The following is a 22,913-nucleotide window of genomic DNA, read 5'->3' on the forward strand; positions in this document are numbered from 1 at the left end:
TTCTCTCCGTTGAGGGGATGGCCAGGAAAGTAGATACCCTTTCAGAAGGATAATCAATATGGGACTCCCAATCGTCCACTACAAGAAAGGTACACCTTGTTTGAATTATTCATTTTTGTATTAATAAACTTTAGTGCAGGAAGAGAATTTTTCAGGTTACTTACCAACAAGGCAGACGTCAAAGTTAAGATATGCCAGATCAGGCCCGGTCGAGTTGGTCCTGATGAACATATAGCCAGCATACCAATTTTTATCATGACTGCTGTCCAAGTTACTGAGCTTGAAACTAACCCTGGCAGGGCTATTTGTTCTCAAAGAATAACAGCTTTTCATGTGCTCAAGAGAGAAAGACAGATTGTGTGTTTTTTGCATAGATATTCAATAGAATGAACCACCTTCCAGATCATAAGCATAATCTGATAAGGAGGAATACCAATTTCTTTGATCACCTCGACCATCAATGGAGAATGAGGAAGCTTAAAGCCTATCCTGAAGGCCCAGTCGTGGACGCAAAACCACCCAGGACAGGACTAGTCAGCCTTGATGGGAGAATTCTCAGGAATTCACACCTCGGCATTAGTAGGAATAATTCCTTTATCCTTCAAAATTTGAACAAATTCAGGTTTGAGACGATTGGGTGGAGATTGTTGTTCATCAAGTGCTTTCGCGGGTTTGAATTCGAACTCCTTGTGGAAGATGGATACCATCTCCATAGGAGGGACAATAGAAGTTTTCTCAGAAGGTTCAGGCTGGTTTTCATAAACGATTTCGGCGGGTTTTTGGGTTAATGGACTGCTACGAGCAACAACACCCCAGGCAGATTTTCTTTTGGTAACCATGGTATTAGTTTCTGCGAGTTTCTAGAAAACTGAGTAAAATTTGAGAGGTTGAAGATGAAGATTGAAGGCGAAGTTTGAAGATTTTTAAAGAATTGATCGAGTTTTGGTGAAAGATAGAGCAAGGGTTAAAGAAGTATTTATAGCACGGTGAATATTTAGGGTTTACTGCAACTTACATGCAGTAATTGAAGTGGTTGCAGTAAATAAGACACTTGTTATAACTAAGCCGACTAGCCGTTATTTGCGATAAGCATAATCAACCTTCCTGAAGAAGTTACTTAGTCAGATGGATAGTTATCTTCTCATTTCTAGCCTGACCCAACGATAATAAGAAGATAAAGGGCAATTGTTGGGCCTGATATTTCCACGCCTATCCTTACCTGATGATCAGGGTATGGCCATCAGGGAAGTTCAAGTTTGGTACCAGATGACTAAGCCTAGACCCCTGCACCGTTTTCATGATTAAGTTCAACCATGGCCTGACAATCAGGACAGAAATGTCAGGACAGCTCAAGATCGGCACCAGGCAGGAGAGAACAACGATCAAGAAAGAAGATATTGTTTGACATTGTCAAGGACAATTATGGAGAATACTTCAGTATTATTACACCCATTAAGAGAGCAATTAAGGAGAAGATTATATCATATCATCAAGCATTCATCCGGGTATTAAAGAGCATTGAAGGTGTAATTAATGGTGTCATTAAGAGGAAATATTACGCCTTAATTGTAGATGTAATTCAGCTACAAAAATATTACTATAAAAACAGGAGCCAAGATCACTCTGGAGCACACTCTATTACGCAACAAGCAAGCAAGAACATTACAACGCTTAGGAAAAATACTCTAAATGGTACTAGTTTTATAATAATTCTCCACAATACTTAGTGAAATCCTCTCCTGGCTTGATGCCCGTGGTTTTTTCCCATTCAAGGGTTTTTCACGTACAAATTCTGTTGTCACTTTTTACTTTATTTGCTTTACTTTACGCACATATTAGCTTATCCTGAAATCATAGTCCATATAGTTGATCTAGTTAACCCTACAATTACTCTACCCTAACCTGATTCAGCCTTGCGCAGAATCCACCCAAAACAAGAGCTTAGGTAAGGTGATCCCATTTCACCTCTCATTTTTACCATTTATATGGATTACTTGAACAGAATGATTAAATATGTTGTTACTAGATGGCCATTTCAATTCCATACTTTATGCAAGGCCACTAGGTTGAATCATCTGGTATTTGCTAATGACCTGCTCATGTTCTGCAAAGGAAATGCCCAATCTATTATGCTTCTTCTTAGGGCTTTCTCCTCCTTCTCCCAAGCATCTGGACTTACAATGAACACTTCAAAATCTGAAGTGTATTATAATGGAGTTGGGCAGCAGTTGAAAGAAGATATTCACCAGGCTACAGGGTTTGTGAAGGGGTCCATGCCTTTCAGGTATCTTGGGGTCCCAATTCAGGCAGGCAGATTGACCAAAACTGAATGTAATATACTGTCTGAAAAAATGGTGAGCAGGATTAGAAGTCTTGGAGTAAGGAAGCTTTCCTATACATTTAGGGTGGTCTTGATCAATTCTGTTCTTAATACTCTCTACTCCTATCGGGCAAGCATATTTCTTATACTTAAGAGTGCTATAAAGAGGATTGAGGCCATCTGTAGAAACTACCTCTGGGATGGCACTGTAGAGTACCACAGAGTTCCTCTCATTGCTTGGGAGAAGGTTACTCTTCCTAAGGATGAGGGTGGGTTGGGAATTAAAAGGGCTCATACATGGAACTATGCTACAATTGTAAAATTAGTAGACTGGATATATGGGAAAGGTGATAGATTGTGGATTAGATGGGTGAATCAAATCTATTTAAAAGGTGAGGACTGGCATGATTACTGCCCCACTGCTGATGTTACCTGGTCTTGGAAAAACATATGCAAGGTGAAAGAATTGATGAAGAATGGATATACAGATGGACAATGGACAGCTGATCATAGAGGATACTCCATCAGAAATGGTTATGAATGTTTTAGGACACACCAACCTAAGCAAGACCGGGCTGCCTTAGTTTGGAATAATTGGAACATCCCCAAACATGCTCTTATTGTGTGGATTATTATGCATAATGGTCTAAATGTGAAGGATAAGCTCTTCAAAATTGGATATTGCAATGATGACAGATGCACCATCTGTGACAGTGTCACTAAAACACAGGATCGTCTGTTTTTCAGGTGCAGCTACAGTCAACAGATCATCAAGCTGGTGGAAATGTGGTGTGGCTTCCCCATATCAGTTAGCATCCTGTCAAGGAATGGACTACCAGCAAAGTCGTGTCTGAAACAGAAGGTCCATTATCTGGTGTGGTCTGCTTGCTACTACCAGGTCTGGACTCAGAGGAACAATGCTAGGATCAATAGTGTGCTGCTAAGACCCTTCAAGGTGGCTGATCAGATTATTGATGAAGGAAAGAGAAAAATCAGATCGAAGATTAAGATACCAGTGAATAGTAGTGATCAAATTTGGCTAACCAAATGGGGAGTGTGACTTATACTTCTCTTTTTTTTTGTAGTTCTTTCATATAGCTTGTTTGTATTTTGATGGTTTTTCTATTTTGTGTAATAGGCTTGTTTATTACTCAAATATCCTTGTAAATATTTTTTGAGCTTAATATATTTCTCACATTTCACCAAAAAATAAAATTTATTTAAAGGATTAATAAATCATAAAAAACGGATAATTATAATTCTGAATTAGTTCCATTGACTTTTAGATTATCCATTTCGAAATAATACGGAGTAATATTTATTCATTATCGTCACTTGCTAAGACCCACGAAATTTTAACATTTATGCCTTTGTAACTCATGAATTCGCGAACAAAATTTCGCACTCATTTTTTTAGGTTACGAAATTCAATTATGGACTAACTTAAGAACATAAATTTAATTTATAGACGATTTGAGATATTGGGTCAGTTACAAAGAAATAAATTTAATTCAATGTATTATTTAGGTCATAAGACGTTATGTATTTTTTAGGCCATTAGAGGTTCTAACTTGCAGGCTAATTAATGATGTCATCTTACTCTACTTGGTATCCTCCTATATGATCCCTAATTATTAATTGTTATCAGCCTTCTTTCCAACCTTCCCTCTGCACCCTCTCGCAATTGATTAAGTCTTCTAATAAAATTGAGTCCCTAAGCCTTCCTAACAACCCATGGATTAAAAAGAATTAATGGTTGATATTAAGAAGGAAAAAACGTGCATCCTAAAAGCTAGGGGACATGATTATCTTACTTTCATCAATGTATATCTCTCTCACTTGTATCCTTCAACCTTAAATCAATTCTGCTTTAATTGATTGACTCTAAATCTCTTTAATTGATATTCATTATGAATCTAAACCTCCAGACTTGTTTAATATATTTAAATTCGTCTTATCTACATTCACTTTAGTTACAATCCAAATCAAAACTTAATGATCCATAGTCTAGAATTAGTCCATAGATAAATAGTTTAATTCCATTACCTTGTGGTTCCACCTCTAACTTCACTATCTTCATTAGTTGATGTCCTTAGGGATTATCTTTGAATAGGTATAGGACCTAGCCTTGTCAGTGATGGAATTGTAAAATCAAAGTTTTTGGTTTGTAACAGAGAGGGATTACACATTCCAGGATTACACATTATTCATGGAAGATGACTAAGCAAAATGATCGAAGGCGGCTCAAACAAAAAAAAGGACGGAAGAAGATGTTGCAGAGAATCTAAAGAGAAGAACTAAAATAAGGAGGATTATATGAAAAGTGAAAGTTGAATAGGGATAACCCTACCTTAGTAATATATTCCGAAAAGTAAAGCAAGTAATCAAAATCGCTCTTCTACGAACTCGTCACCTACATAATCCAATTCTTACAATCACTATAATATTTCAATCAATGACTCATATTATAGTAATTCCCTCAAATCTCGAAATATAGGATTAGATTCAAATGAAAAACTAATTATGTAATTTAGATTTAAGACTTATTGCAAGGATTACGAATGAAAGTGTAGATCGAATCCCTAATTCGACAAATCCGCAACGAATCTCTCTCTCAAGATGATTAGAAAAGAGTGTACATGAGTTTAAAATGTGTTTAGGGTTGTTAAAAGAGTTTAGAACTGACAAATGTGTTATAAGTAAAACTTTTGCTCAAAACAAAATAAAAAACCATCAAAACCCACTGAACCGCCCGAATCGGTTGAGTGCCCTCACTAATGGAAAAACCCCCTATTGCGTCAGTTGTAGAGGGCCTTTTGCGTCGGTTTTTGACTGACGTATATCGAGGGGTCGTATTTGATATGCGTCAGTTGTGGAACCGACGCAAAAAGTTCAACATTTGCGTCAGTTGTGTCTTAAAAACTGACGCAAAAAAGCACTATTTGCGTCAGTTGTGTTTTAAGAACTGACGCAATTATAGGTACAACCGACGCAAATGCTTCAACATTTGCATCAGTTCTTTATAGTAAAACCGATGCATTTTCTTTATTTTTTGCGTCATTTGTTATCATAACTGATATCAATTTATTTTAGGGCCAATTCATTTTTCCCATTTGCATCATTTCTTTGAAGAACCGACGCAATTTATTAATGCTTTTTTTTATATATAAAAATTTGCTGCTGAAATTACATAAAACTCACAATCCGAATACCAACTTAAAAACCTCCAACAAGAAATCCAACCAACCAATAATACATCACATGTAAAACAACATTACAACTTATTCAACCCAACAATGTTCTAAATACAATTCAAAGTACAAATAATTCCACAAAAGTCTTAATTACTAATCTAATCTATACTAAATGTTCTCTAAACATCTAGTTAATTTACATAAAACTATATTACCTGTGTCTAGATTACAAATGACACAAATGACTGAGTAATAGTGCTAACTTAAGATACACACATGTCATTACCACCAGCTGAAGCAACCAGTTACAACACTCACTTTTGCTCTGAACTCTGAGTGTGTTGCGTGTCCTTTTTGATTTCCTATAGCATGATTTCGTCTGGTGAATATAACATCTACAAAATAATGGTTGTCCATGTACCTAAAGATGCAAGAAAATTACAGCATGCTCAGAATCATATCATGAAATCCACCTGCTTAAGTATAATGGTAAACAGTACTTGAGTCAGCTGATGTTAAAAATGGTAAACAATGGAGCAAATGCAGGCCATCACTAGTTTCATTATAAGATTTATAACTAAACTCGTTTAACTTTTTGAGGTCACCTTCCTCATCATTAAAAAGGTCAATGCCTTATTCTTCTCTTTCGGACACAACAGCGGCATCTGCGTCGGCTCTAACGAGCTCTTCTGAAGATGTCGTGTCATTTATTAGTTTGGTTTCTTTGCTAATTTCCTGAATAAAGGGCAGCGAAAAATATTTTATTCACTAGAAATCTATGTAGCATTATGCTTTCACATCCCAAGAATCCACAAACGAAAGAACTTAAAACTGAGTTCTAGCTTAGACAAACCCTTACTTAAGAACTAGGAAATTTCACCAATAAGGCAAAAAAATCTCAAGCACCGGACCAAAATGCTACAGTAGAGAACTCCTAGTTCTTAGGGCATGCATTTTCTTTTATGAACGAATAAAAAGAAGCAAAGAGCACAAAATCATGGCCATGAGATGTGTTAACAACAAACTACTTCATACCATGCGTGCCATCCAGATTATAACCACTATCATTTTCATATCAGCAAATGAAAGAAGACTCAAAGGCAAGTACATCAGCTTTAATAGGTAATTAGAAAATCACTGAAGCGGTAAGCATTATTAAAAGGCCCAATTGCATACTAACCCACCTGATGAACCAAACAGTTAATTGATGGATGCCTTCGAAGTCGATTGTGGACCAGTGCTATGATAACCAGTGCTCCTGAAGGAGGCACTTGAAGAGACAGTTTGCTTAACTTCTTTGTGAAGGCAGCAGCTAAATATGCAGGAAGAAGCGGGTATTTCAAACAGGCCTCCAATAGCTACATGTGTAAATAAATTCATTAATGAAGAGAAGTCAGAAGATAATTTTTTCATGAATGCAAATGCAAACTAAGTTCTAGAAAGTATATAGCCTCGCCTCAAAAAAATTTTCACGATGATTTTCCATAAATATAGATTCATACAAATTAGGATATTCCAAACCATACTTGGTCATAAGAATAAAGAGTACACTCAGAGCCATAACACTGACAACTCCACCAATATCATATGATCTTGTTAAGAAGTCACTGCAAATCCCAAGCAACTAATTAAAATTATTGTGTAGATTTGCTTTTGAAGGGCAAAGAATAATACAAAGTTTAAGATATACTCACCATAACATTGCAGGATTTGACGAAAAAGGAATGACTATTTGATGCATATTAACTAGCACCTGAATATCAATGGGAAGAGTAAAAGGAAAATCAGAAATGAGCACACGTACTTTCTTTTTCTTCCAAGAAATATTCCCTAGATGGAAGACAGTACTGCAAGTTTGTGTCAACAAAAACACCATTGCATGAACATAGCTTAGACATTCATAACAGATTAAAAGATAAATATTTAAATAAACCATGCTCACAACAGCACTTTTTATTAGGAATGGAGAGAATTTATCGTCACGCATGTATAGGAACAAAAGATTATTCACATAGCCATGGTAAAAGAAGGTTGAATGCCTAAACTAAAGTCCTTCGCGTTGACCTAAGTGATGCAAAGGAATTCGTTTACCACAAGAAGTACAAAGTTAACTGGAACAAGATGCCATAGTACATAGCATCAAGTAAGAAATGGAACCAAAGAAACAAATACTCCCTCCTATTTAACTAGAAGTTTACACTTATTTCCATGTTGATTCAAATGCATTCTTGAAATGTGTCCCTAGGTTGGTAGCATCTTACTAATACCTTCTGATAGCTTTATAAAATATGTATATGAAGAAGAAACAACCAATAATTTTTTTTAAATACGGTGGAGAATACGGTATGGAATCAATATGTTTAAGTAAAAAGAACAAGCACAGTACATGTCACCCGCTGAAACTTGACCACAACTAGACAGTATTAATAACATTTGTGCAACAGTTTCCACTGTTGACATTGAATTTTTAAGGCTCCTATTTTGATGATCCTTGACTATTTACAAGCAGAGTCTAAACAAGAAGGCAGTAAGTATATCAAGTTTGAAAACAATTCAGAACACACAATGGCTGAAAAATAAGAAATTGTTATAAAGGCTAATAAATAAAAGAGAAACTAATAGTATAAGATAACTACGAAACAGCATAAGCATACCAAGAGTGTTCAACTCGAAATTTGATAAAGCCCTGAAATAGAGGAAATCTCATTATCTGCAGGTAACACAACCAACATAAAAACTCATAACTCATCTGATTATTTCCAGCATTACACACCTAATTGAACTCAATACCAATAAAAACACGACATTTTCGAAAAATAACACTAATTCACATGTACTACAACACAATTACGAAAGTTAATTAAAGAAATTGCAGTAAGATTAGTGACGGATTCAATGCCTTTCAAAGAATCAAGCTTGTTCCGCTACACAGATAACCACTTCAGCTTGAGTTCGAGACAATACTGTCTAGAATATTATCATTAGCATAATTTAAACAAAGATTACTAAAATGAATTAGAAGATCACCTAATTAAATAAACACAAATAGGAAAGAAAAGGCAGATTAATCCTAGCAAAAACAAGCTATCAATCCATTTATCTCCAATACATTTAAACATATACATTATCTGCGAAAGTCACTTCAAATCGAAACAACTAACGATGGATACCCACACTTTCAGCAGAAAGGCGGATTAATCCATCATTCATCCAAAAAAAAGGCTGACCCTATTTACACACTGAGAATCAATCCAAACTAATAAAAAATTGGGATGAAAGAATCAGAAATTCGGGATTCAAGCCATCAACTAGCAGAACGATAATAATACAAGAGTATGAATTCCATACACCCATCAAATCCAAACGAAAAATCCCTAAATTTGGTATAAACATAACCCTAAATCAAATTAAGCTATAATTCAATAGTATATAAAATAATTAGACTTCTCATAAACAATACCTAAAATGTGACGGATCGGTGATGAAGGCGGCGACTTGACGGCGTGGTGCCGTTGGCGAACAATTAATCGAGTGAGTGATGGTGGAGAATGATTGAGCGATGCTGACTTGGGCGTCTTCGTAAGTCATAAAGGTCGTTGATAGTGACTTGGGCGTCGTCAACAGAGGCGGAGGCCGGCCGATGGCTACGGTGGTGATTAAGCGAAGGAGGTAGAGCTTTTGCGTGAGAGAAGATGGAGATAGGAGAATAATGAGTTAGAGAGCTTTGTTGTGAGTGCGAGTGTATATGAGTTTTTTTTTGTAATTAATTATCATTTGCGTCGGTTTCTATTAAATACTAAATACGTCAGTTGAAGGAAAAAACTGATGTATTTGATCAAATACGTCAGTTTTGCACAAAACCGACGCAATTATTATTATTATATACGTCGCTTGTAGGAAACAACTGATGTATTTGATCAAATATGTCAGTTTTGCACACAACCGACGTAATTCAATAGACGCAATAGAGGTTTTTTCTACTAGTGCCTCAAATCACTCGACCGAGTGAGCAAGATGCTCCTCGACCAAGTGAAACCCCCTAGAATTTCCAGCATCTTCCTCGACTAAGCTACTCGACTGATCGAGTACACCAGAAGTCACTAGACCGAGTGTCATTAACTCGTCCAAGTAACAAGCAAAGAAGATAGGGAGCATTACAATAGGGGTTGACAATTAAGAGCCGTCCGTTGAATTTAGGGGTTGTTATTTAAGATCGGCCCAATGTATTTTATTTTACGGATATACTAAATCACACACACAATTTTACTATATTCCGCACTTTTTTACACCTAATTCTGAGTTTGCTCCTGTCATTTCTTACCCACAAAAAACCTTAAAAAGAGAGAGAAGGTGTCATTATCAAGGTTGAAATTACAAAGGACGCCGCCCCTCCAGCCACCCCTACCAGACAACCAGCGGTGCCGAATGGGTAAGGTCGACGAAGACGGTAAAAGGGTTGCGTCGGCGGCGACGGAAAAGGAGTTGGGTCGACGACGTTCATTGGTGATGAGCGGGAGAGAGGTTGAATTGACGACGTTCGTAGGTGATAAGCGACGAAGAGGTTGGATCGATGGCGGGTACGGGGTCGACGACGCAGGGGTGGAGATAGTCGACACTAGGGGAGTGGGAGGATGGATATGGGTTGTTAGGGTGCTGAAATAGTGGGATTTTGGAATTTTGTAGATACCCGTATCCGTCGATATTGGAATTTATAGGAAACCCGACAAACACCCGATGATGATAGGACACATGTATTCTTTAGTTGTCATTGTCATTATTTGGGTTCGTTTTACGATGTAGAATGGGCGCCGTCGATGAAGTATTTTATTATTTTAAATGATATTTAAATTAATGTTTTTTTTAGTGAGTTCATTTTGTTATTTTAAATGATATTTAAATTATGGTTTTTTGAGATGAATTCAATTTATTATATCTTATTTTGAAATTATTTTCCCAAGTTTATTTTATTGAAAATAAAATAAATAATTGATTTGAAAAATCATTTTATGAATATATTTGATTTGAAAAATCATTTATTTTAATGTGTTAATTGATTTGAAAAATCGATTTAAAAAGCGAAGAAAACTCGTTTTAAAAGCATGTTTTTGAGCTCGATTTTAGCTCGGTTTTTGGGCCCGTTTTCTTTGCGAGTTGGCACGAATATCGAGTACACTAACCAACCTAGACCAATACCCATCCACCCCAGTTCGAACCCCCTATCCACGGCCCAAAATTCCATCCCAAACACCCCCCAACCAGCCCGCGCATACAAACAGCCCCCCTGTTTTGGCAGCTCAATCCCGAGCCCAAAACCCGCTCCAAATACCACCAAAACCCGTACCCATTAACCCTAACCCATACCCTAGCATCCTACCCATATTATCCTAGCTTAATCACCAAGAAAACCCCTCTCAAACCCTCCCAAAAGCTGCTGGACAGCAGCTATGCTCAACAGGCCCGACTGCCTCTTCCTCTCTTTTACCCTACTTTAACTCCTTATAAATACCACCCCTTCACCATACATTCATTCCTCTAAGTTCTACATACATCCTACCATCACCCACAAGCTTTAAACCTCATAAACAAACCCTAATTGCCTCCCAAAAACCCTAAACAAAACCGACACACAAACTGAACTGTTTGTGTGTCCTCCTCGAAAAGCAACTCGTTCCTCCATCAAACCTCCATCAAAACTCGATTTTCTTGCTCCTAATTAACCACATAACATCCATCTACATATTAGACAAAGATTTACGAGCCAAATTGCCCTTGAGAGTACACGAAATCCCTCGAAAAACAGAGTGAAATAACACTCTGTTTTCGCGGTTTATTCTTGTCTGTCCAGTTCTGTTTGTGCTCGTTTTTCGTGCCCAATAACCCAAAACGAGCAGGGATTGCTTTAAGATTCCTGTTCTCCTCTCTTTCTAGTTTTCAAAACATCTTTCAAATCGAATTTTCGTCGTGAAACGAGGGAGATATCATCGTTTGAAAATCGCGGTCCAGAAAGTTTCCAAAACGCGTGTTTGCTTTATTCTTCGTCGACGACGGCCTCTCGAGATAAAATCTACCATCGATTACGACCCAAGACGGTGTCAACGATACATGTAGGTTGAGGGTGCATCAAATCCTCCTCTTCTCCCTTTTATTTCGTTTGTTTTATGCTCGTTTTTATTGTCTTTTTTTGTTTGTTTTTCGTTTTGTTTATTCGATTGTTTTAAATTAACTATGAAACTAGTTAGTCCGAGTATGAGTTAAAGTACCACCATGAACACCCGCGTTGACTTGAGATGGGAAAAGAAACCGCTACATCAGTCGGTCGTACACCCCCGTCTCATTTACATATCCTCGTGTTCAAGGTAGGGCATAAATAAAACGAGTTTCTAACTTCGCTCTTCGCTTTTGACCCCTTTGTTATTTCGGCCAATTCGACATACCCTAGGACCCGTTGTATGTTAGTTTAACCTCTTATTGTTAACCTATGACGTATTTAGATGACATTAAATTAATTTAATAATCTAATTAGACACTTTAGGGTACATCGACATATCTTTAAAAATCAACTAACAATTCTGTAAATAATTGAACGCATCTTTCTCTTTCACCTAATTTCTCGCTAGTATAAGAGTGCGTGATTAGCACCTTCTTATTAACACTCGATGAGTTAACTTAATTTGCAAACTTGACCTAATTCAACCCCTTTGGGCCGTGTGGAACACTCGATCTTAAGCGAAGCTTTCTGACCTTTTTTATCATCGTTTTCTAATGTATCTCCCGTATCGCTTTGCAAATCCATCTAACTAATGAACCCGACCTAGGAACTAGGGTAGCCATGTCTGTGGCCGTGGCTTTAGGCCGTGGGGTTGGTCATGCCTCTCTTTGTCTCGTTTGTTTTATATCTTTTGTTCTTTGTCGTTTGATAGCTTGTAATTTATCGTTTGCTCGTCGGGTTGTAATCTTTCGAGTTAGTTTTCTTTTTTTACGAGTCAAAACCTCTTCAAAAAACCTTAGTCTTATTTGGTTAGACGGTTGCTCCCCAATGCTTGTAGGAGCGTAGTAAACCGCATGTTGTTTAAAGCAACATGGCCCGGTTTATGCTAATGCATGCTTTGGTGCGTAGCCCTATGTCTAATTCGATGAGATTAAGTGAAAGCACGCATTACGAGGAGTGGCCCAAGGCCGTGTGTCATGTAGGCCGTGAGTCACTCCCCCCCCCCCCTTGTGCACGGTTTTCTAGGCCAAACGGCCATGTATTGCGTCGTGTGTATAGCTTTGTATTTAGATCGAGTTGTATCTTTAATTTGTTGTTGTGTCGGCATGAAATGCCTGGTTTGTAATAGGTAGATCCCAACGGCTCCCCCATTCCCCCTAAGCCTTGTTTGCTTTCGTTTGTATGTTGTTAGATCAATCAACCCACATGCTAAATTACAACTTTGACAAAGTTAGTTTAGTTGCATCTAAAACGACATAGAAATTGTTGTCACATGATAGGGTTAAAACAACGTTTGCATATCATACATCGTAGTAGCTATGACCTTGTTTGAAATCCATACTTGACTTAGTAGAGGCCGTTATTGACGGGCGGGGTTGGGTGTCCTTATGGGCTTCCCAACACGTACCCTCACCCCTTACTCAAGATCTATGGTTTGTGGATCCGTCTAAATACCATTGGATTACAAGAGTCATTCAAATCGAGTGATATAGGGTACAAGTCTTTATCTTTAATCACTCGTAGTCGATTGGCTTTATGCTTTTCGATGAAAGGTGTAAAGTTGACTTGAACGGTTCCAAGTTCCCAAAAAACTTGGTGGCGACTCTAATATGTCTTAATTCGATTCGAAAGAACCTCGAGTCGATTATGCCTAGTGTGGATCCCGCGGACGCAGTTCCCGAGGGCCTTGTCCACAAATTTATTAATATTATTTTTAATTATTTTGTATTTTTTTTCTTAAGGTGAAGGCTACTAACGAAAAAATATGGAAAATAGGTTGGATATTAGGATGTGATAAATTATTTTGTAAGATCTAGTAAATACGTTATTTTAATGACGTGATATTTGAAATTGATAATTTGCATGTTTGAAATTTTAAATATATTAGTTTTTAGCACCCCGTATAAGATATGAAGTTATCAAAACAAAAGTAAGAGTTTAAAAATAGGGCGGTGCTCATTCATGTACGAGTTTTACTCTTTTATGGACGTAAATGACCATAATACCCTTTTTATTTTAATGATTTTCGTTTTAATACCCTTCTTTCATCGCACTCTCTCTATCTCTTTCATTTACTCTTTTCTCACTTTAACTACCACCATACAACCACCACTAACCGTCAACCACCATCCACCACCCTCACTGCTGCCTCCCTTGTACCACCAGCCGTCTTAAAAACCTCCTCAGATAATAAAAAAAGAAATAAAAAACATTTAACCCAAAAAAAAGAAAATTGAAAAACGAAAAGGAGTAACGTAGTAACATTGTGTTCAATCTGTTCATGTACTGCCGACGGGAAGTATATTGTATACTCTTTCATGGTCGTCCCTCACCCCAATGTCGGAACGGTTTAAACAAACCCTAAATTAATTAATGTAAATCAATTCTTTAATTTGATACTTTTATAATATAATTGATAAAATTAAGAATTAGAATTATAACTCGATCGATACGAGAATTACTATCCATAATTGTGTAATTTGACGGATTTGACTAATTTTGTGGATTCGATTAATTTTGTGAGGGAGAGAATTAGAGAGGTTTTTTTTTTTTTTTCTAGGCAAAGGGCATGCTATGGAAAAGTAATGAAAAAAAGTCCATGAAAGAGTAAAACTCGTCCATGAATGAGCAACTACGTAAAAATATACTAAAATCGTTAATTTGATCTTTACATTTATTGAGGTAATCATATGTTACAAGATGATCCTACAAAAGAGTTGTTGTATATGAAATATTTAGATTGTATGTCTATAAATCTAGGTATTATTAACAATTGTAATTATTTTCAAAATTTTATTACTATTATATGATCATTTTATTAGTTTTGTACAATAAATATAAAATCTGTTTTGATTGTTATATTTGCCTTGGCAATTTTTACTAGCTAACATATATATCGAATTTTCTTTCATATACCAAACCCTTGCATTTGTGCAAGGCTTTAAAACTAGTATTTAAAATTTACGACGTAGTGGTTTTAAAACGTGAATCTTCTCATCTCAAAACATCAAACGAAGCTTATTACTCCCTTTGATTCTTGAAAATGCCTCATTTACTTTATGCACAAGAATTAAAAGATTGTGAGTGGGGCAAATAGGTCTCACCAATAAAATAGGAAGATTTTATAAACAAAAACATGAAAATAGGGTAATTTTAATGAATATGTCAACAATGAAATGTGAGGCATATATAAGGAAGTAGAGTACCAAGTTAAAGGATCCATTTCAACTCTTTAAATCTAAACAATCCGTATTTTCTGAGATTTTGGAAAAGTTAAAATTATTTGGCAGGATCCCCAAATAAATAGTAAATCTCTTGTAAAACACTTTTACGATAAAACATTATAAACACAAATTTTCACTTTAGACGGACAAAACACTTTTACGATAAAACATTATAAATACAAATTTTCACTTTAGACGGACATTATCCGTCTAAAACTGTTAACAGATAGTGTTTCTCTCACAAAATGAGAGTTGATAGTGCAAGTGGGTGGGAAATGGATACCCCCACTTGCCTCCCACTTGCATTTTGTGAGAGGGCTACTATCTGTCTATAACTTTAGACGGATATTTTTCGTTTACAATGAGACGATTTGCATTATAAAACCCTTGTGAATTATTATCTACCTTCTCCTTTAATAATCGGTTAAAATATAATATAAATGACATCATCCACTTGCCATCCGACCCCACGCAATATATACTAGAAGTTGAAAGAGAGGGTGAAAAGGAATCCTCAAAACCCTTAACAAAATACATTATGTCCTCATTAACAAATCAAAATCATGATGATTAGTAGAGGTGGGATAGGTTAAGGGGAAATATAACAAATCATCCCCATAAGTTTGATACTATGTGTAATTTTGGCCCCTTAACTTATAAATGTAGCAAATCAATTCCATAAATTTCTCTTAATGTTTAATTAACCACATATCTTATTTTTAAGAATAAAATTTGCTAATTAAATATTTTACCATTATTGAAAATCAAAATTATTGATTAGATTTTAATCATAAAATTCTTATTTATTAAAAAAACATGTTCAAATATTTTTTTAAAATTTATTTGGCGAAAAATGTTCCTAATATGAGAACTGTTAATGATATTACAATGAAAGGTTACATGACCAAATTTTTGTTTATATTAAAATCGGTTCGCATTTTTCGTTGAATATGTAAATATTATATTTAATTATTTAAAAAATATATTTATAATAGTTTTTATAATAGAAAACAATAGGTTTTAGTTTAAAAAATTGTAAAAACTTGATTTGTATGTAATTGCACATTTTGGGAAAGTTCTAAGGCTAATTTACTATAAGTGAAACTAAGAGGGCTGATTTGCAAATAGTTCATAAGTTATGGGGTTAATTTGCTACATTCCGGTTAATTAAGTAAACTAACTGACAGTTTTACAATAACCTTTTTCTATACAAGTAGTAACGTTATTGTGGTGGAATGCCTGGTTTTATAGAAATGACATTATCTTAACAATGTCCATATCAATATCAGCAAACTTATTAATTTACGTAATAATAGCATTAAGATCTGGAACGAGACTAGACATAAAGATCTCAATAATCCTGAAAAAGACGAGTCAACTAGAACCAATTCTAGTAAGGAAAAAATCTAGTGGGAGAAACCTAGAAAAGATTTCCTAAAGCTAAATTTTGACGGTTCAACTGGTCGGGTTCTGGTCGGGCCAATTCGGGTCGGGACAGTTCGGGTCTTTCATTGATTTCGGGTTAATTCGGGTCGGGACGGGTCATTTTGGGTCTATTTCGGGTTTGTAGGCCGGTCTGTTTTGGGACAAGCGGGTCTGGTTGTTTCGGGGTCGGGTCATTTTCGGGTCAATGAATATTAGAGAAATAGCCATTTCAAATCTTTTCGGTTCAATTAGAGTTGTATTTTGTCGGGTCATTTTCGGGTTAGGTGGTTTTGGATCGGGTCATTTTCGGGCCAGGTCAGTTACGGGTCGACAAAGCTCGGATCATGTTCGGGTCGGGTCGAATTAATTCGGGTGTTCGGGTCACATTCGGGTGATGTAGTTCGGGTTACTTCGGGTCTCAGGTCAGCCTTTTCGAGTCGGGTCACTCGGGCCGGGTTGCTTTTGTCAGGTCTAAATGGTAATGTCGTTTTGTTAGGAGCAAAAAAATGCAGATACAATAGTATTTTTTGTTGCGGAAGCTCTCGCTTCAAAAGAAGTCATCTTAGCAGTTAAATATTTAGGAATCTCAAAGCTTATTGTGGAGGGTGATAATTTATGTGTTATTAACTCAATTCGTAATACTTGGCAAATTATTTGGGAAATTTCTAGTATTGTCAAGGATGTGAATTAGATCTTCATTGTTTCGACGAAGTCATAATTAAACATTGATTCCATGAAACCAACAAGGTTGCTGATTTTATGGTTTCTATTGGTTTCGAGGTGGTTTGAAAGTCGGTGACTCCAATTTACCTCAATCATTCAAAAAGATGAGATATGCTAATTCTAACCCAAATAATCAATCTAGTTTTATTACCAAAAAAAAAAAAAAAAAAAAAAAAAAAAAGGTACTCCGTATATTATTGTAGCAAATGTTGACCATTTCAACAAAATCTTTTTCCCCACGCTTATTATTATTCTACGTTGATGACAAACATCATCAAGTAGCCGTTGCGCCTGCCACTCACATTGCATTTTTTCTCATGCGTCGGTTACTCGGCTTACATCACGAACTCGTTATTTTCTCTGTTTTATTTATTCCAAAGGCCGCTTCCCATTTTCACTGCATTACGTAGCAAAACCAGTTCAGTGAGTTAATTCAATTTCGCATTCTCAAAACATTGCAACAATGGCGGATTTCTCATCTTCTTCATCACCATATGAATCAGAAGTTGATCAAATTCTTGCTGAAGCAATGGATCATTGTGTCCTTGAACAAATTTCCGCAATCAATTGTTCTTCTTTCTCTCACTCTCTACTTCCTTCTCACCTCGAAACTCGCTTCCAAAAGCTCAAAACTTTCCCTCCTCCTTCCTCTTCTAAACCCCAACTCGCTCCAAAAACTGATAGGGATGACAAAGTGGAAAATTTAAAATTACCATCTGGGCAATCAAAAGTTTCCAACCTTGAGGGAAATTCTGATGTTGGGGAGGGTAAAATGGGTAATTCACCTGATGGGCAGTTGAAATTTCCTAACTTTGAGGGAGGTTCAGGTGGTAGGAAGGGTAAAATGGGAAATTCGAAAGGTGGGTATGTCTCTTCTCCGTCAGATTCTTCATCTGGTTATATGGATTCTCCCAATTTGAAAAGTGGAAAACATGATGTCAAGGGTAAAATGGGAAATTCAAAACCTAAGTCACTCTCATTTTGCTCAGACTCTGAGGAAGAAACCGCAGCGAAAAGTGGTGGAGGGTGCCTTTGTTTTTCTCCAAAGGGGATTTCGAGTAAAAAGAAGAAGGGTGGCAGTGGTGGTGGTGGTGGTGGTGGGGAATTAGGGTTTGGTTGGGGGAAGGATGAGGAACTGTTGAGTGATTTGAGGTCATTTTCGTCGAAAGAGCAGAAGAGAAGGATGAAAGAAGCAATAAGGGAGGAGGAAAAGATTAATAAGGAAGCAGAGAAGATTGTTAAATGGGCTAAACAAGTTTCTGCAAGAATGGATTTTGATATTAGTGATGATGATGATGATGATCTTGTTGATGATCACAGTGGACATCGTCGTCATTCGGGCCGTCGTTGATGTTGATGTGAGTGTTTTTATAGCATTTCAGCCTTAACAGGCAATCTGTCATAAGTTATACTGAATACTATAAATATATATATATAATCGCAATATATTCATATACTTTGTTCATTGTATTGGTTGTTGTACTAGTTAGTAATGAGATGCTACTATTTCAGATGAAAATAGTCCGTCTAAAATAAGAAATTGCAATCATATATGTATGCCTGAAATATAATCTGTGAGTACTTCAGCTGTTGCTAAGTTTAGAGCATTACTATGTTGTTTAAAATGTTATTGGGTTACTCATAGTTTAATGGACAGTATCTAGATAATGAATCTGAAAACATAGTGAAACTGTAGATACACTCCCTATGTTTTAAGTGTAAATTGAGTATCAGATTTTGAACATCTAACCATGTTGCATCATCAAGATTGTAGTCTTAGTTCTTGGTGGACTTGAGTTTTGTTTATTTAATTACACTACACCGTTATGATTATGATTGGGATAAGTTTTCTCACAGGCATGACTTTTGTGCTTTTTTTCTCGTTGCATTATGTGCGTCTTTTAGCGAAAGGGCTTTCTTGAATTGAGGATAGTTATCGCAATATATTGGAGGAATAAACAATGGGATGGAGAACGACCTCATTACTTACCACCCCCACTACATTTTCCTTAGATAATAACATCTTTTTAACTTCGTACTTCTTTGATACGGAGTATAGAGATTGCATATAATTATACTAGTACAACACTCTAACGAGTCTAATCAGCCTCTTTTACAACACAAATGAGATATTACTACAAATTTCTCACCTACCATACAACTTTCCCATTGGCCATTTCCAATTTCCAAATTCAAATAAAATTGACTTTCCATATGAGTAAAGACAAACCTTGATTATCTTTAATTAAACAGATAAATTATTTAATGTCCAGGTTTGAAATTGAAGACAAAGAACGTCAACATAAGACTAGTAAAATGGACGATTCTTTGCATGGGGTTGTGATACTAAACAATAGTCGACAAAATGTATTACTTGTACACAAAATGACCCTTACTTCATACCAACATAAGTACATAACTCTATTCTAAATCTGTTGGGAGGGTGATCAAAGACACCCAAGTTGATTAGGTGACTTTTTTGGACTATTCTTCCTTACACTAATATACATATTAATTAAGTAAAGTCATTTTTCCCGAACAATTATTCTATTCTTTTATTAAAAAATACTTGTATAGTAATTTATTCTGTTGGGTGTCGTGAAATACGAAGAATTCTCATAAGATGAATTCGTTGCTGTCATTCTAAAACAATTTACCGTTTGTAATTATCAATGTCTGACTGTCAATTTATGGTACGAAAATTGAGTAATATCCAGTGACGCGTATTGTTTTTTCAAAAAGGAAAAGAACTTGGCAACATTGGCATGAAGAAACATAAGATCAAGTATATGTGTCATATAAATATAATTAGTTACAAAACTTAGCCAAATTAGTAGAGTTGTTGGAGCAGTTGTAGAAAGCATCACATCACCATTCACCTCCCTTGTTTTTCCTTAACAACTCTTGCATTTATAATTACATAATCAAGGAGAGCTTCTCCGCTCCATTAACCCTTCTAAAACTTATTTTCTTCCTCTATGACAAAGGCATCAATTCCAGAGAAACCAAAGCCATGGAAACCTATGACAGCAACAAAATGTTGCTCAGTAGAGGACTCCATAATCCTAGGAATAAACTTCAACAAGTCTCGAACCTCAGACCTAATGTCAAAAAACATTGCACCACTTCCATCTTTTCGACGACTAGCATATTCCGGCCACCTAAGTAACCTCAGTAGTTGCTCGTCACAGCGAATCAATGAGGACTTGGCTCAGTCATTTGGGTTAGACTTGTTTGACTTTGAGTTGAGTGAGTTGAAGGCCATAACACACAATTTTTCTAACAATTTTTTGTTAGGAGAAGGTGGGTTTGGTAAAGTTCATAAGGGTTATGTTGATGAAGGTCTAAGGCATGGGTTGAAGTCTCAGGCTGTTGCTGTCAAACACTTGAATATTCAAGGATTACAAGGACACAGAGAATGGATGGTATGCATTATGTCTTAATATTTATTTATTTTATTTTATTTTATTCATTTCCTTACTAATAAGTAACAAATTAACGAGACGAAGGGAGTACATATTTATTATGGACTTATGGTGGTGATGTTTGAGAAATGAGAATTCACCATATTCTGATTTAAGTTTGTATTGGGCAGTCTGAGGTGGTCTTTTTAGGGCAACTAAGGCATCCAAATCTCGTAAAACTAGTAGGATATTGCTGTGAAGACGAAGAACGTCTTCTTGTTTATGAATTCATGCCCAGAGGCAGCCTAGAGAATCATCTCTTCAAGAGTAAGTCAATTCATAACTCTTGTTATTTACGGAGTAATTGTTAAGAAAAATATGCATCCTTCATTCCAAATTAACCGTCTTCCTTAAATTGTGGTGGCCAGTTGACTATGACCGACAAAGTTGATATTGGTTGACTAACAAAGTCATAAATGAGCGACATCCTGAAAATGCGATGACAGTAACCTTTAGAACCTTAGCAGGTGGCCGCGATGCCATGTCACTGTTCAGCTCACTATTATTTAAGGCCTTGATTATATGAATGACACAGGGCTTTCATTATCATTGCCATGGGGAACAAGGCTAAAGATAGCAATAGGAGCAGCCAAAGGTCTAGCCTTCTTGCATGAAGCTGAGGCACCAGTCATATACCGTGATTTTAAGACCTCTAACATCTTGCTTGACTCTGTAAGTTTACTTGTCAATTGTCATCCTTTTGAAAACCAGTGTTTTCACTTTCGTGTTGTCTAAAACCCTTAATGAAAGATGCAATGTCGAAAATTATGGAGTTGGATTTTCATGTAAAAATTCTTGTACATCAATCTGTTGAAGCATAGTCAATATTGAACTTGATTTAGGATTTTACTGCTAAATTGTCGGATTTCGGGCTAGCAAAGATGGGACCTGAAGGGTCTGACACTCATGTTACTACAAGAGTTATGGGTACTTATGGTTATGCAGCTCCAGAGTATGTTTCAACAGGTAATGCTATGACTTCACATTTGACTGTATGTAAACATCTTGTACAAAACACTACAACCCATGGTATTTAATATTAGCTTCAGTTTCGATCCATTTGTCGCTTATTTATCTCAATCATTGATCCGTAAATCTGCTAATTATTACTCCCTCCCAGTCGTTATAATGTTCCCCTTTGATATGGGCACGATACTTAAGGAAAAGTATTAAAATATTAGTAAAAGAGTTGGGTGGGGTTGGTGGTAGGAGAGAGGGATGAATTATTAGTAGTTAAATAAGAATTGTGGGGCCAAAACATAAAGAAAAGTAATAAAATAGGAGTAAAATAGTTGTGTGGGGTTTGGTGATAGGAGAGAGAAATGAATAAAATAAGAGTAAAAGTTTCTAAAAATAGAAAGGGGAACATTACTTGAATAATCCGTTTTGGGAAAGAGGGAACATTATAGCGACTGGGAGGGAGTACCAATTATGGTTGCTGGTGGTACAGAGTAGCAAGCCAGAAGACATCCACTCTTTGTTTTTCTTCTAATGCTGCCATTGGTATTGAATGTATAACAGGACATTTAACAACAAAGAGTGACGTCTATAGTTTTGGGGTGGTACTTTTAGAAGTACTCACTGGAAGGCGGTCAATGGAAAAATCAAGGCCAAAGGGAGAACAACACCTAGTTGATTGGACGAGGCCGTATTTATCTAGGAGCCGGAGGCTAAGATATATAATGGACCCTAGGCTTGGAGGGCAATACTCGATTAAGGGGGCGAAGGAGATGGCACAATTGGCGCTACAATGTGTGAGCTTGAACCCGAAGGACAGGCCAAAGATGCCGATGGTTGTACTAACACTTGAAGGGCTACAAAACTATAAGGACATGGCAGTGTCAACTGGACTATGGCCTCCACCTAATGCAAAATCAAGTAGGGTAACTATCGGAGTTAATGCTAAAGGAAGGAATAATCGTAAGCCTTCACCTGTTGCACCAACTAGAAAAACCTGATTTCTTGGATGGTAATTTTGATGCAGTAAATAAGTACAGAGTACAATGTTACTGGCATGAATGTGTAGGTTTGAATATCATTGCCAAGAGTAAGTATATAAGCTCTGTTGGACGATGATAGTATTACGCCATCAATTGAACTCTATTGACTTGATTGTTTTTCTTTGGTTACAAGGAGACGCAAATCTCAGTATAATTACAGAGACAAACAAGAACATTACTCGTGCCTCAATGATTCCCGCAAATTGTGGGGTACCCTTACAAAAAAAAAAAAGTTCAAATATTGGACGAAATCCTATGAACATATAAATTTAAACATGCTCCGCTCCCTAATAAGGAGCAATAATCCTGTTCTGGAATGCAATTTACACCAGCATTTCTGTCATCGTGATCACTA

The 22,913-nt window shown here is 36.4% G+C and overlaps 2 protein-coding genes across 2 annotated transcripts; both read left to right on the plus strand.

The window, feature by feature from the left end:
• Window positions 1-1,985: 1,985 nt before the first annotated feature.
• On the plus strand, window positions 1,986-3,380 carry LOC141588431 (uncharacterized). Its single transcript, XM_074409874.1, has one exon. The coding sequence runs from the start codon at window positions 1,986-1,988 to the stop codon at window positions 3,378-3,380; it is 1,395 nt and encodes a 464-aa protein (XP_074265975.1).
• Window positions 3,381-18,266: 14,886 nt separating this feature from the next.
• LOC141587066 (putative serine/threonine-protein kinase PBL15) lies at window positions 18,267-22,666 on the plus strand. Its single transcript, XM_074408486.1, has 6 exons — window positions 18,267-18,452; window positions 20,082-20,519; window positions 20,690-20,825; window positions 21,094-21,230; window positions 21,401-21,524; window positions 22,080-22,666. The coding sequence occupies exons 1-6, from the start codon at window positions 18,381-18,383 to the stop codon at window positions 22,514-22,516; spliced, it is 1,344 nt and encodes a 447-aa protein (XP_074264587.1). The 5' UTR covers window positions 18,267-18,380; the 3' UTR covers window positions 22,517-22,666.
• The last annotated feature ends 247 nt before the right edge of the window (window positions 22,667-22,913 follow it).

This window comes from Silene latifolia, chromosome 6, assembly GCF_048544455.1.
Source record: "Silene latifolia isolate original U9 population chromosome 6, ASM4854445v1, whole genome shotgun sequence".
NCBI classification, from domain to species: Eukaryota; Viridiplantae; Streptophyta; class Magnoliopsida; order Caryophyllales; family Caryophyllaceae; genus Silene; species Silene latifolia.